This window comes from Uranotaenia lowii, chromosome 1 (genome assembly GCF_029784155.1).
Source record: "Uranotaenia lowii strain MFRU-FL chromosome 1, ASM2978415v1, whole genome shotgun sequence".
Taxonomy (NCBI): domain Eukaryota; kingdom Metazoa; phylum Arthropoda; class Insecta; order Diptera; family Culicidae; genus Uranotaenia; species Uranotaenia lowii.
The window spans coordinates 167,897,898-167,911,725 of NC_073691.1; the positions used below are offsets into that span (position 1 = coordinate 167,897,898).

At 35.5% G+C, this 13,828-nt stretch overlaps 1 protein-coding gene across 3 annotated transcripts in view; it reads left to right on the forward strand.

The window, feature by feature from the left end:
• Positions 1 to 13,828, forward strand: part of LOC129746808 (probable G-protein coupled receptor No18) — a 119,723-nt gene that overhangs the window by 64,853 nt on the left and 41,042 nt on the right. For all 3 annotated transcript variants that reach the window (XM_055740807.1, XM_055740728.1, XM_055740881.1), the window contains exon 2: positions 1,634 to 2,251. In XM_055740807.1, the coding sequence (XP_055596782.1) occupies positions 1,726 to 2,251 (526 nt within the window). In that variant the 5' untranslated portion in view covers positions 1,634 to 1,725. The remainder of the gene's footprint in view (positions 1 to 1,633; positions 2,252 to 13,828) is intronic.

Below are 13,828 nucleotides of genomic sequence, written 5' to 3' on the forward strand. Positions count from 1 at the left end.
CGCACAACTGTTTGATTTTTCTCGTCCTGCAAAAAATAATTTTGAATTTCATATAATTCAGGCAGATACTGAGTGAGCTACATTCAGAATGGATCAGTTTGTATCTCAATCATCTCCGATATGCGATGTTTGCTAAACCGATAATTCTGAATGATGCGACTTGGTTTGCATAGCTGATAGGAGCGCTGATCGAGATTGCATACCAGCCAGGCGAAGCAGTTGCGAGAGGCGCTATCCCATTATACAATCAGAATGTTTCCAACAGGAAACGCATCCTGAGTGTTTGTTTTGATTGATATTCGGAACACTGGTTGCAAATACGCGCCGCTGTGTATTCAATATGCGCCTAGCAGCCGAACACACCCGAAAGCTGCCGAAGACCAAAAACACACCAATACTTACAGACACATTGACTGAAAAGAAAATCAAAATGGACTAATCAAAATTTGGAAAAAAATTAAAAGTAGATTTTTTGGGCTGAATGAACGCTCAAAATATGGTTTTAGAGTTTTTGTTCATTTTCAATGGAAATTGGCCTTTTTGAAAATTTAATGCTATTTCCAGCCTACTATGATTGGCGCGTTATAATGAGCGCATGGGCCATGATAGAACATACCCATAAAAGCATACCTTTGCGGGTTCAGTATGATTTTTTAGCATAAAATCATAGTTTACTTTCTCCTCTATCGATGTGTCAAAAAATATTATCTTATTCGTTTTTCTCTACTTGGTGACACCTTATTGAAAGTGTTTTGAAATTTAGATCAAAATGATGAAAAACATTAATTGTGAAATTATCACGACACAGGGACATTTTAAGGAAAAATTCATACTTGCCATGACCAATCACAGCATTTAAAACAAATTGGTAATATTTTGCAGGCTTAAAATGTTTCAGATTCTTCAAAACAAAGGTGACGCGTATTAGCCACATGGGGCGTTATATGAACTTTTCCCCTACACGACGCTCATTAGACCGGTTGTCCTCTACGGGCACGAGACGTGGATATTGCTCATTCTTCCTGCGCAGGAGTATTCGAGCGACGAGTGTTAAGAACCATCTTTGGGGACGTGCAGCAGAACGGAGTGTGGAGGCGAAGGATGAACCACGAGCTCACGCGACTCTACGGTGAAGCCAGTACCCAGAAGGGGGTGAAGGCTGGACGACTATCCTGCAAAACAGGTGTTCGCTGCTAATCCGGTAGAAACGATACTAGCAGGGGCACAACGAGCGAGGTGTTTAGACATAGGGAAGCGTGATCTGGGGAATGTGGGATGCCCGAGAAGTTGGAGAACGGTTGCCATTGACCGAGTGAATAGGAGGAATGTTGTTCATCAGGTTATGTCATGAGACGGAACACCAAATAAATAGAAATAATGGGCTTGTATGCAGTGGAGGGTTAAAATAATGGGTGATTTTTTTTGCCTCGGTGTTGCATGGAAAAATAATTAGTTTATAAGGCTTAATCCATAATTCAAATTTTTCAAACAAACTGACCAATATATTTTAATGAAGTTAATTTAGAAAGAAAAAAAACCATAAGATCGTTAATTTCAATCTCATTTATACCCAGGCCTTCAAATCGCCCAATTCAAATGTCTAATGTCGTTTCATTTTTTCTTCTACTTCCAGAACGGACCCATCATCTGCCATGCCGCTCAGACAGTAATCCTCAATCATACACATAGCAGCAGCCAAAGGTGACAACCGAATTCAACGTAAATATGATGTACGACACCGCCAACGCAACGACGACGGCCTTGGTGGAATCGACCCCAACCAAGACGACCATCACCATCAACTATCCGGCGGCTTCATCGGCGGCCATCGCGTCAAAACTGTGCCGGGAAATCTACGTCAATCTGCAGATCGTCCAGGGAGACCTGCTCAACTTCAGCGAACGGTTCATCCTGAGAAGCAACGGCTCCCAGCTGGAACTGTCGACGGTGGACGGTGGTGTGGGCGGGGCAAACGGAGGCGGGGGAGGAGCTTCCGAATCCGGTTCCGGTTCCGGCAACGATGCGTGGGGCTGTGCCAAAATTTGTCTATCCTGGGAGAAGCTGCTGCTGGTGGTGTTGTTTTGCACCCTGATAGTGATTACCATAATCGGAAATACCTTGGTGATTTTGTCGGTGGCCACCACCAGGCGGCTCCGGACCGTGACCAATTGCTTCGTGATGAGCCTGGCCGTGGCCGATTGGCTGGTCGGAATCTTCGTGATGCCACCGGCCGTTATGCTCTTCGTTGTGGGTAAGTCGGGCGATTCGGATGAGCACCCGAGGGTGATTCACACTAAATGAGAGATTTGTTTTCAAAGAAATCTATGCTCATTGAAAATAAGCTTTGAGAAATGTGAGCTGTTTGGGCATTCATCATGGATTTATTTGCAAAGAATTGTTGAGCAGGCCTAATCGAAAATGAGCTGAGGAGAAAGTGTCAACTTACTCGGAACGATCATGAGATCTAACGAAAATTGTGAGCTACTATCTTGCAAATTTAAGGAAAATTTTGAATATTTAGCTATGGATTTATTGCGATTACTTGAGGTTGGAATTATAACAATCCATTAAACTTTGTGGAAAACTTTTATCATCTGAACAAAAATGACAAAAATCACAAAAAAAAAAAAACAAAAATCACAAAAATGACAAAAATGACAAAAATGACAAAAATGACAATAATGACAAAAATGACAAAAATGACAAAAATGACAAAAATGACAAAAATGACAAAAATGACAAAAATGACAAAAATGACAAAAATGACAAAAATGACAAAAATGACAAAAATGACAAAAATGACAAAAATGACAAAAATAACAAAAATGACAAAATAACAAAAAAGACAAAAATGACAAAAATGACAAAAATGACAAAAATGACAAAAATGACAAAAATGACAAAAATGACAAAAATGACAAAAATGACAAAAATGACAAAAATGACAAAAATGACAAAAATGACAAAAATGACCAAAAAGAAAAAAATGACAAAAATGACAAAAATGACAAAAATGACAAAAATGACAAAACTGACAAAATTAACTTAAATGACAAAAATGACAAAAATGGCAAAAATGACAAAAATGACAAAATCGACAAAAATGACAAAAATGACAAAAATGACAAAAATGACAAAAATGACAAAAATGACAAAAATGACAAAAATGACAAAAATGACAAAAATGACAAAAATGACAAAACTGACAAAATTAACTTAAATGACAAAAATGGCAAAAATGACAAAAATGACAAAATCGACAAAAATGACAAAAATGACAAAAATGACAAAAATGACAAAAATGACAAAAGTGACAGAAGTGACAAAAATGACAAAAATGACAAAAATGACAAAAATGACAAAAATGACAAAAATGACACAAATGACAAAAATGACAAAAATGACAAAAGTGACAAAAATGACAAAACTGACAAAATTAACTTAAATGACAAAAATGACAAAAATGACAAAAATGGCAAAAATGACAAAAATGACAAAATCGACAAAAATGACAAAAATGACAAAAATGACAAAAATGACAAAAATGACAAAAATGACAAAACTGACAAAATTAACTTAAATGACAAAAATGACAAAAATGGCAAAAATGACAAAAATGACAAAATCGACAAAAATGACAAAAATGACAAAAGTGACAGAAGTGACAAAAATGACAAAAATGACAAAAATGACAAAAATGACAAAAATGACACAAATGACAAAAATGACAAAAATGACAAAAGTGACAAAAATGACAAAAATGACAAAAATGACAAAAATGACAAAAATGACAAAATTGACAAAAATGACAAAAATGACAAAAATGACAAAAATGACAAAAAAGATAAAACTGATAAAAATGACAAAAATATTGAAAATGACAAAAATATCGAAAATAACAAAAATGACAAAAAAGATAAAAATGTCAAAATTGAATTAAGTTTTAATAATCCAAAACGACAAAGATTTAAGAAATGAAAAACAACCAAAATTACAAAAATGAAAAAAATACTCGGTAATCATTTTTGGAATCGTCTGCAAGTAAATCAAACGAATAATACTTAAACCAACTTCTGGTTGACATTTCGTTTTGCTATTATTTTTTTTAAATTTTTAATTGAAAGAAATTTTCTGCGTTTCAACCGGTTCAAAAGTCTTCCTTTCCTCTTCACGGAAACAAATTGGAAATAAAATCTAACGGAATATTACATGACCACACTAATAGTGATGCAAATTCGGTCCCATGTTCCAGAAAGCTGTCGCATAGCTACCCATAGTGTTTGCACAAAAATATCATAACCTTCCCCCTTATTCTGCGCCGCGCGTGAGGTGACGATAGTCGAGTCGAGTCGGAGTCACGTGAGTCTTGTCAACTTATTCCCGAAGCCGTATGACAGAGCATACGATTTGTCACTCACAGTGACTGCTAGATAAGGATAAGAACTCAAAAAGTTCATTCTAAAAGACGTTTCTCACATAATGCTACTACTGGAATCGGGTGACTCGACTATCGTCACCTCACGCGCGGCGCAGAATAAAGGGGCTTTATTCGATTCCTGCCCGAAAAAGGACCAAATGCCATCCGTACTATGTAAGGTTAGGTTCCGATTTTCGAGGATATGTTTTTATTTTTTCTCAGGTGCCACACCAAACGGCAAGGACAATTTGGATTGCCTCCATGGTGGGAGCCCAAGAGGAAGCCACTTATGTTTTTCGCACGAAAACTTAGGCCCACGCTCGATTATTTTATTTTCGAGAAAATGTATAGGAAGGTAGAATTCCCATGTTTGGCTAGCCTTTGAAAGCAATTCATTTATTCGATGCCTACCAATATTTTTACCACCTATGATGATTTTCAAATATGTTCTAAGAAATGTTTTCATGAGTAGCAGTAGGAGTTTTCAAGAGAATTGGACGTAGGCGTTGTAGCCCGGAGTATCAGAAGTTCAAGGGGTAAAGATTTTGAACATTTCTAGAGTTTGTTTTGATTAAGTCGTATGAAATACCTGGCATGTGTTGAGTAAATCGATGTTAATGTTCCGAAACACCTTTTTTATTCTTACTTTGTTATTGCTGGTCAAAATCTCTACAAAATCGAAATTTCACGTCAAACTGAACGCAGAACATGATGATGTACTTGAAACTTGCATTATTTCAGTTCTTATCAATGAAGATGTACTTACGACATATTGCATTGCTCTTCTGGCGCAAACGTCCTTCAAATCAATTCACAATTCTGGTTACAAAAACTGATTTGATTGGCCTAAATTCTCAGTTATTCATTCGGAGTTGTTCGATGAACGATTTGAAATGATTATCCTACCCAATTAGTACGTGGAAATCGTTGAGAGATGGCATTTGTAAATAATTATTGCATTGTGGGACTTGCCGTTAGGAGTCCACCCGGACATTTCCGAGCACTTCCATTGGCGCTACTGGCCGTTAAAGCAGTGTTAAAAAGCATCGAAAATCTGTTTTGATTCGTTTGTCTCTGTAATGAAAAAATAATACTCACTATTCACACAGTGAAAAGTGAAGCTGATGGTACTCACCAAACACAAATTTGGAGCCATTGGAGACAGCTAATATCACTACTGGACACAGTTTTCGTTTAAATTTACACAAATTTTCATAACTTGACAAAGAACTTCACGCGACGAAGCACTACGTCGTAAAAACCAACCTGACGAATTGTTTTTAGCGACCTTTTGCATCCCGGCAAATATACGGCAACGCAAAAACCAAATTGCACTGAAAAATGAGAAAGTCATCATACGTCCTAAATTCAAACTATTGTGTAAAAGTTATTAAATGATAAAATTAAACCAATTTCTTACTAAAGATAGAAAATCCTGATTATCAACCGTTTGCAGCAAATAACTCAGTTTTGTTTATATTGGTTTATACGACCTAATCTAAACTAACTCTAGATTTATTCGCATTCGTGTAGGAAAAGTCGTTGAGGTGACACGTTATTTTTATCAAATCGCGAGTTACAAGTTAAAAGTTATTTAAAAAAAGCTGTTTTGAGGATTGTCCGAATTCTTTTTTGGGAAAATTAGTTAAGGAGTATAACGAGACAGGACATCAAGTATCGACACCGGATTTAACGTGAAATGAAAAACTGGAGGGAACTCAACCGATGGAGCAATAGGTGGTATTTCTTCTAAAAAAACATTCATCACGTACGTATATGGGCCAACGGATGCAGGACCCTATAGAGTGATAGTGCAACCTATCAAGGAAACGGATCAGATAAATAAGCTGACGCTAGGAAGGCGGTTATCGAAAATGAAGGACGAGACCGAAAATATAAGAATGCTCGGAAGGAACAAAGTGCTAATGTTTTTGCGTATTTTCAAAACTGCAAACATGTTGCAAAAAAACAAAAATCTAACATCTAGTGGCTATAAGGCGTATTTACATAACAAGAGGGTTTATATCGGTTACTGGAGTGATCAATGGCGTACCGACAGATTTCAGCATAGAAAAATTGCGAACAGTATTCAATGCGACGTACCTATTATGGAGATTAGAAGGCTCCACCGCTACGAAAGCTCAACAAAAAAAATTCCAGTTCATCGCGTCAGTATCACCTTCAGGGCTAATGGGCTTGTTATATAGCTCAGTTGGCAAGTCTGTTGTCTCCTGAGCAGATGTCCGCGAGTTCGAGCCCAAGAGTAAACATCGAACACAGTTGTACCGGATAAGTTTTTCAATAACGATCCGCCAACTGTAACGGTGATAAAGTCGCGAATGCCATAAAGATGGTAAAACGACTTTAATCGAAACAAAAAAAAAACCTTCAGGGCTAATAAGCTACCAACAGAAGTTTAATTCTTTTGTTGCATCAACAAAGTGAGACCGTTTTACAACAAACCCGTACTCTGTATGAGGTGCTTGAGGTACAATCATAAAACGGAAAACAGCCGATTCAAACCCAGGTGTGCAAATTACACGCAATACCACGAAGAAAATGAGGAGTGCACACAGAGCTAAAGATGCTTGCACTGCCGCAACACCACCGACCACAAAACCTCCGACATCGATTGCCCTGAATGAACTTGACAAAAATTATCAAGTCAATCGTGGCCAAAACACACATATATTGAAGCGCAGGAACAAAACCCCATACTTTCACAAAATAAATACGAGTTGTTAGACAGCTTAGAGGAATTCCCCAAGCTCCCTCAGACTTTCGCCAAAATAGTCTCCGGAAACTACACAAAGAGAGCGAAATCCCAAACCAAAGAAAAGCCGAAGCGACCATTGGAGGAAGTCATCATTGCGGAACAAGTGGCGGTCTATACAGATAAAAAAAAGAATGGAGCAGAATGAAGCAGAAAAAAACGGCGTTGCCCTATTCAACAGATTCAAAACATCCGACTTTGAAAGGTGGGCTCAACATTTGGAAGCTCAACAACGTGAAGCGATCAACAAACAACTGTGTGAATACGGAAAAAAATAGCGAAGCAGAAAACAGTCAAAAAGGCGACATGCTAGCACCCAGATCTGGGTTGGCACAAAGTCACAAGAAAATAACAAAATCTAATTCGACGAACTCGGATTAGAGGGTAACCCTGAGAATGTAAACAGTAAGTACACTTTATAACATTCAAATGAAGATACTACAGTTAAATATACAGAGCGTAGAGAAACATAAAGATGAACTAGCAGGAATATCAATAAAAGAAGACTATGAGGTTGTTCTAGTTTCTGAAACATGGACGAAGCTAGAATATGAGCGGTTGAAATACAAGATACCAGGGTGTGATACTTATTACAAGTCTAGAAACGACGGTTATGGTGGCGCCGGAATCATGATTAATAAAAAACTTAAATCCAGAGAAATAAATGTGCCATCCTCCCTTTAAACTTCAAGCTATCGGTAGGCACAACCTACCTCTAGACCTTCAAGTAATCTCAATCTATGCAGCTCCTAGTATTGAGGAAAGGGAATTTAAACAAACAATTGAGCAAATCTTTCAACTGTTGACAACATTAAGAAAAACGTTATCGGTGGAGATCTGAACGCTCACTATGAGTCGTGGGACCCACTACATTCCTACAGAAAAGGAGAACTACTTTTCGATATGATAAACGACGCGAATTTCATCCTACTGAATAATGGAGGCGCCACCTATATTCCGACAGAGCTAAATAAAACACCTTCGGTAATATATTTGGTAATAATTTGGTTGTTCATGTTAGAGACCCAAATGACAATTCTTGATTATGGAAAAAACAGCCGACACCTTGCAATTGAAACTGAAGTAGATATCGAATACAAAAAAAAAAACAGACGATCACTTCATAAATAGGAGACTAGTTATGGAAGGTCTGAAAAAGCTCGATAATGAAATCATACTATCAACCAAAGATCTTCAAACTGAAACTCGAAAGAATTCTAAGATCTTCGAAACAAAAGTCTAAGCATAATCCGAAATATTGGTGGTCTGAAGAAATAGAGCAGGCTTGGGAGGAGAAACGATATGCAAGAGCAGCCTTCAATAGGACGGACAGCAAAAATGAGCTGATATCTTTTAAAAAGAAGGAAGCCATTTTCAATAAATAGAAAAAAGAATCAGCAAAGCAAAAATTTAAAGACTTTGTTTCTAGTTTCGATCCCCAAACACCCAATACCGTTGTTTGGGAAAAACTTTGAAAGTTGACATGAAAAAAACGACAAACGTATTGATTCACGTAGAACAGACTCTAGCAATCGAATTCCTAGACAAACACTTCCCAAGAGAAAGGCTTGCAACAGAAACTACAGACTTCACAAACAACTATGACTTGATAGACAGCGATTTTTGGCATATGTTTTTATCAAAAAAAATGCAAAGGGAATGCGAAGAAATCAGCCCCAGGACCAGATGGTTTGACATATCCAATGTTGTCAAAAGTTAGAGATAATGTGATAAGGGATCTAAATAGTAGGGTAAGGGACCTATTTTGGACCGCTTTGGTAAACGGCTATGCAATTTTTTTAAATAAAAAAGTACATGTTACAAATTTTGACTGCTGAGGATTTTTTTTTTATTATCTGACGGGTTTGCGCCGGGGGTCTTCAGATTTTCCCCAAAATTTAAAATTTGGTTCATTTTTGCGACTTAAAAACACATGTATTTTTTCAGATTTCTAACATTTTTATTTTTTAAGTTAGCTTCGGTTAGATTTTTTTGTAAATAAAAAATAACCATTTTTCAAAGCTACATAACTCTGTTGTTTCTTAACGGAAATTATAAAATAGCACATCAAAATGCATTGAAATTTTATCAGCTTTCCAAATAGAATAGTTGAAAAAAATTAAATAATGACCTTCAACATGAAAAGTTGTAAATAAACTTTAAATGGCGTCTAAAAGTACCGTCTGCACCACCGAATATTTTGCAAAAAATACCATTGTATAGCTCGATTTATGATGCAACTTTCATCTGAAGACACCAAAGTGGGCCATTAACACCTTGAAGAGTTATGAAAGAAATAATGACAATAAATCTCTTTTTTTGCAACGAAAACAAACGATGGTCGAACAACTGCACACACATATGGAGATAGCAAGCACTTCTAACAACATGGAAACAAAAGAACTTATCAAAGCTGGTAAAAACACTATTTTTTCGTCCTTTTCAGACAGCCCCTACTCGCATAACAGTCCCATATGAATTTTTGTCATTTTAGGTCAACATAAGGCTTCAACATAAAACACTAAAAAAAGAGGTTTTGTTCTAGAAATTTCGAAACAAAATATCAATTCGTGGCTGTCCCATATGAAATATACCTGAATATCAGTCCCATATGTGAAATACCACGGATTTGGTTACTTTTCAATGTTTCTTTCGGCGAAATAGTCTTTGGTTTATTGCTTTGAATCATTTAAACATTTTTTAACTCACTTGATGTCGAATGATGCACACTAGTTTTCGAAGGCAGGTCTGACTTTCTTAGGAATGACTTCCTGAGCGAAAAACTATCGGATACAATCAAAAATCGTAAAAAGATTCAACTTACAATGTGGAATTCATGATATTTTTTTTGCAAAAGCATGTTTCTTTTTCTGACAATTGCATTTAGAAGTTCAAAAATGATCAAATTTAAGTCTTAGAAAGTAGCTTGGTGAGAAAAATATATTTTGTATGGGACTGTTATGCTAGTAGATTCGAAAAAGGTTTCAAATATGGTCGATTAACAGTCCCATAATGAATAAAAATGGTGCTCTCGATCTTACCAATAACCCAATTTCGAAAATTTCAGGTCTAACGATTTATTATGACAACCTAGAAACGATTTTCGTTTATGCTAAAAGTGGTGGTCACAAATTTAAAATATATTCCAAAACAGAAAAAGCTGATTGTCTCGCTTGCTTATTTTTTTTTATATGGGACTGTTATGAAAGAAGGGGCGGTAGATTGTTGCAGCTTAATTGATTTCATGTTATATCCACAAATCTAATAACGTATTCGTTTATACCCAGTTTTGCACCAGGTCACAACAAGTTATGCACATTTTACTGTCATTTTTAGAAGTTTATGCGCTAAGTTTTGCATCCGTAATTTCCCAGATTTGATTTAAAATGGACGATGGAACACTGAAGATTCGATCGAGGTAGCAAAACACTGACGACGAATTATGTTCGTTCTAGTATGGTAAACCTCAAAACTGGGCGAATGTAAAAAAACGAATACGGTAAAAGTATCACATTTTTATCATTTTGCAGCCTGGGCATACTGAGCTCTTTGATTATTTCTACAACATTTGTGCCTCTTTCTCATACTTTTTTGATCAATAGGAAAAGATTTTGGTGTTGGTGCTTAGCTCCCGATATAAAAACTATGCAAAGCACGTCTATATTTTATTTTTTAATCACATTTTTGTGATCCCAAACACAGAGACTGAACTACTACTATTGGCATTGATTATGCTTCACAATGATCTTTGATCGAAAAATTAATAAGTTACATAGTATATGACCAGGTTGTAAAAGCAACATTCGCATTATTAGTTATATCACATATACAATACGATACTCAGAATTTTGGTTAAAATTTAAAGTCAGTTTTGCTGCAAACACTCTACAAAGCACAAAAAAGTAGTGATTTTTACCTGCTTTGGTAAGTTCTTTTGTTTCCATGTTGTTAGAAGTGCTTGCTATCTCCATATGTGATTGCAGTTGTTCGACCATTGTTTTTTTTCGATGCAAAAAAAGAGATTTATTGTCATTATTTCTTTCATAACTCTTCAAGGTGTTGATGGCCCACTTTGGTGTCTTCAGATGAAAGTTGCATCATGAATCGAGCTATACAATGGTATTTTTTGCAAAATATTCGGTGGTGCAGACGGTACTTTTAGACGCCATTTAAAGTTTATTTACAACTTTTCATGTTGAAGGTCATTATTTAATTTTTTTTTCAACTATTCTATTTGGAAAGCTGATAAAATTTCAATGCATTTTGATGTGCTATTTTATAATTTACGTTAAGAAACAACAGAGTTATGTAGCTTTGAAAAATGGTTATTTTTTATTTACAAAAAAATCTAACCGAAGCTAACTCAAAACATAAAAATGTTAGAAATCTGAAAAAATACATGTGTTTTTAAGTCGCAAAAATGAATCAAATTTTAAATTTTGGGGAAAATCTGAAGACCCCCGGCGCAAATTGTCAGATAATAAAAAAAAATCCCCTGCTTTATCCGTCCATTACGAAGATCAAGGCTTTTTCTTTCGAAACATATCGTCGTTTGTTGCAATGTAACAAGATTTAAGCCTAAATCCGCGTTTTTTCGATTATTACTGTGTTCGGTATTTTGGACCACCAGGTTTCTATTTTGGACCACCATTTGGACCTATTTTGGACCACCCTTAAACTTAAAAGTTTTTTTTTTCTGAATTTTGATTTATTTACGACAGCGATTGATGCGCAATTATACGAATAATTCAATTAATCTTGTCTTTTTTTTATTTCTGTAGTAAAGTTTCGTTTGTTCGATAAGTATAGAGTCAAAAACCAAAAAACTCCTCCGTAATATAGTGTTTGTAAAGTGTGTTTCAAATGTTTTGAAAATTCAGACAGGACACTACAATCTCGATGAAATTGTTCTGCAGTGTTAAATACTGGCCAGTTAGCTAATCTTTAGGATCAAATTTCAGAACGCAAATCTCCTTCAATGACCCAATGATAAATTAAGAAAGTCTGACATCATCAACTCCGCGACATCAATTGATGCATTTTGACGTCCAAAACCTTAGTGGATTAGGTTTGGCTTCAGTTCTGTAGAAAACATAGATTAAAATAGATAAAAATGTGCGAGATTTATGCTATCTTTTTAACCATCTAAAAGCCAGATTTTTTTCGCTGTAAAATCCCTACAAAATATCAGTTTTATCTGTAAAACAACTTTCTTCCAACAAACAATTATCGTTGGAGTAAATTTTCCAACATTTTTTTTTATAATTCCATAACTACAAAACTAGATTGTAAGTACTTTTTCGCTTGTAATTCTTACACTTTCCAACAATTTTTTTCCAAGTTTTGAAACATGTAAAGCTATAGTTGAATAAATTTTGTGTTAAAATTGTTCAGATATTTCAACTGTTAAACTCGTTGCATATTTGTCGATTTGTTGTAATTTTTTTTCCAAACCCCTACTTTAGACGGGGTTTATATTTCGTCTCGTCTACCCAACCAAGTTTTTTCCCCGAAAATCAACCCTGATTGATTATAATTTTTGGATCAAACTGTCAATAATTTTTCATAAAGTATCAAAAATAATGATTTTATAAAAAATTGGTTCATGTCCAGTTTTATCATGTTTTAAGCCCATTAAGCTGTAGCTTTTGACAACTGCTTCTCAAACAGTTGCCATTAATTTGGATTGTAAGAATAACGTGGTTCAAATCACAGTGAACAAAGAGTAAGTTAAAACAATTATGGCTTGGTTTTATGTCGATTTTAACCCTGTCTTAAGGCGAGTTTGGACTTTAGCGAGTTGATTAAATGAAATAATGCCATAATCCTATATTTTATTTCTAATAAGCGATTGAAATAGTGTGCATAATTCTATTCATTTGCGTGTTATTACGTTCATGAACATTTAACAGAAAGTTTAATACCCAGGTTGCGTTGAGTGGTCCAAAATAAGTCTCGCAGGAATTAAGTAGGACCTATTTTCGACATGGGTCCAATAGCTATTAAAACAAGTTTTTTGGTTCATCGAGCTTGAAAACTAGTTTTTAAGTGTTTTATCAATGCTGTGAACATGTTTGTAGTTGTTAAATTCATCACAGCTATGCAGAAAACCTCTTGAAAGTTGACTCTAATAATGGTACGTCCTCCTGTAATGGCCTAGATTCGGCCCAACTGTGAAAAATCAATACTTTATTTTCAATTTTCTCTCCCTTATCAGCTTATTCCAATGAAATGTTAGATATAATTAGAATCATAAGAAGGAGCTTCAACTATATTTGTTCAAAATTATCATGATCATGAAACAATGAATATCATGAACAATATTTAAGAGAGAAAAATTGGAAAAAAGCTGCAAGGTGGTCCAAAATATGTACCCGGTCCAAAATAAGTCCGTTACCCTATGTGGAAAACCAACCGAATAGACCACTCGTTAAAAACTATCAAAGTTAGCTATCTCTAAAGCTAACAAACCTTATTCAATGTTTACACCTCGTCCCTGTAGAGAATAATGAGATGAAATAAAATAGAACAAACCTATTTGAAAAACCAAAGAATTGAGCATTTGAACAGACCTGTTCTGAGTCACGATACATACACTGAAAATCAAAAATACCCAAACTTGAGAACTTTTCCCACCA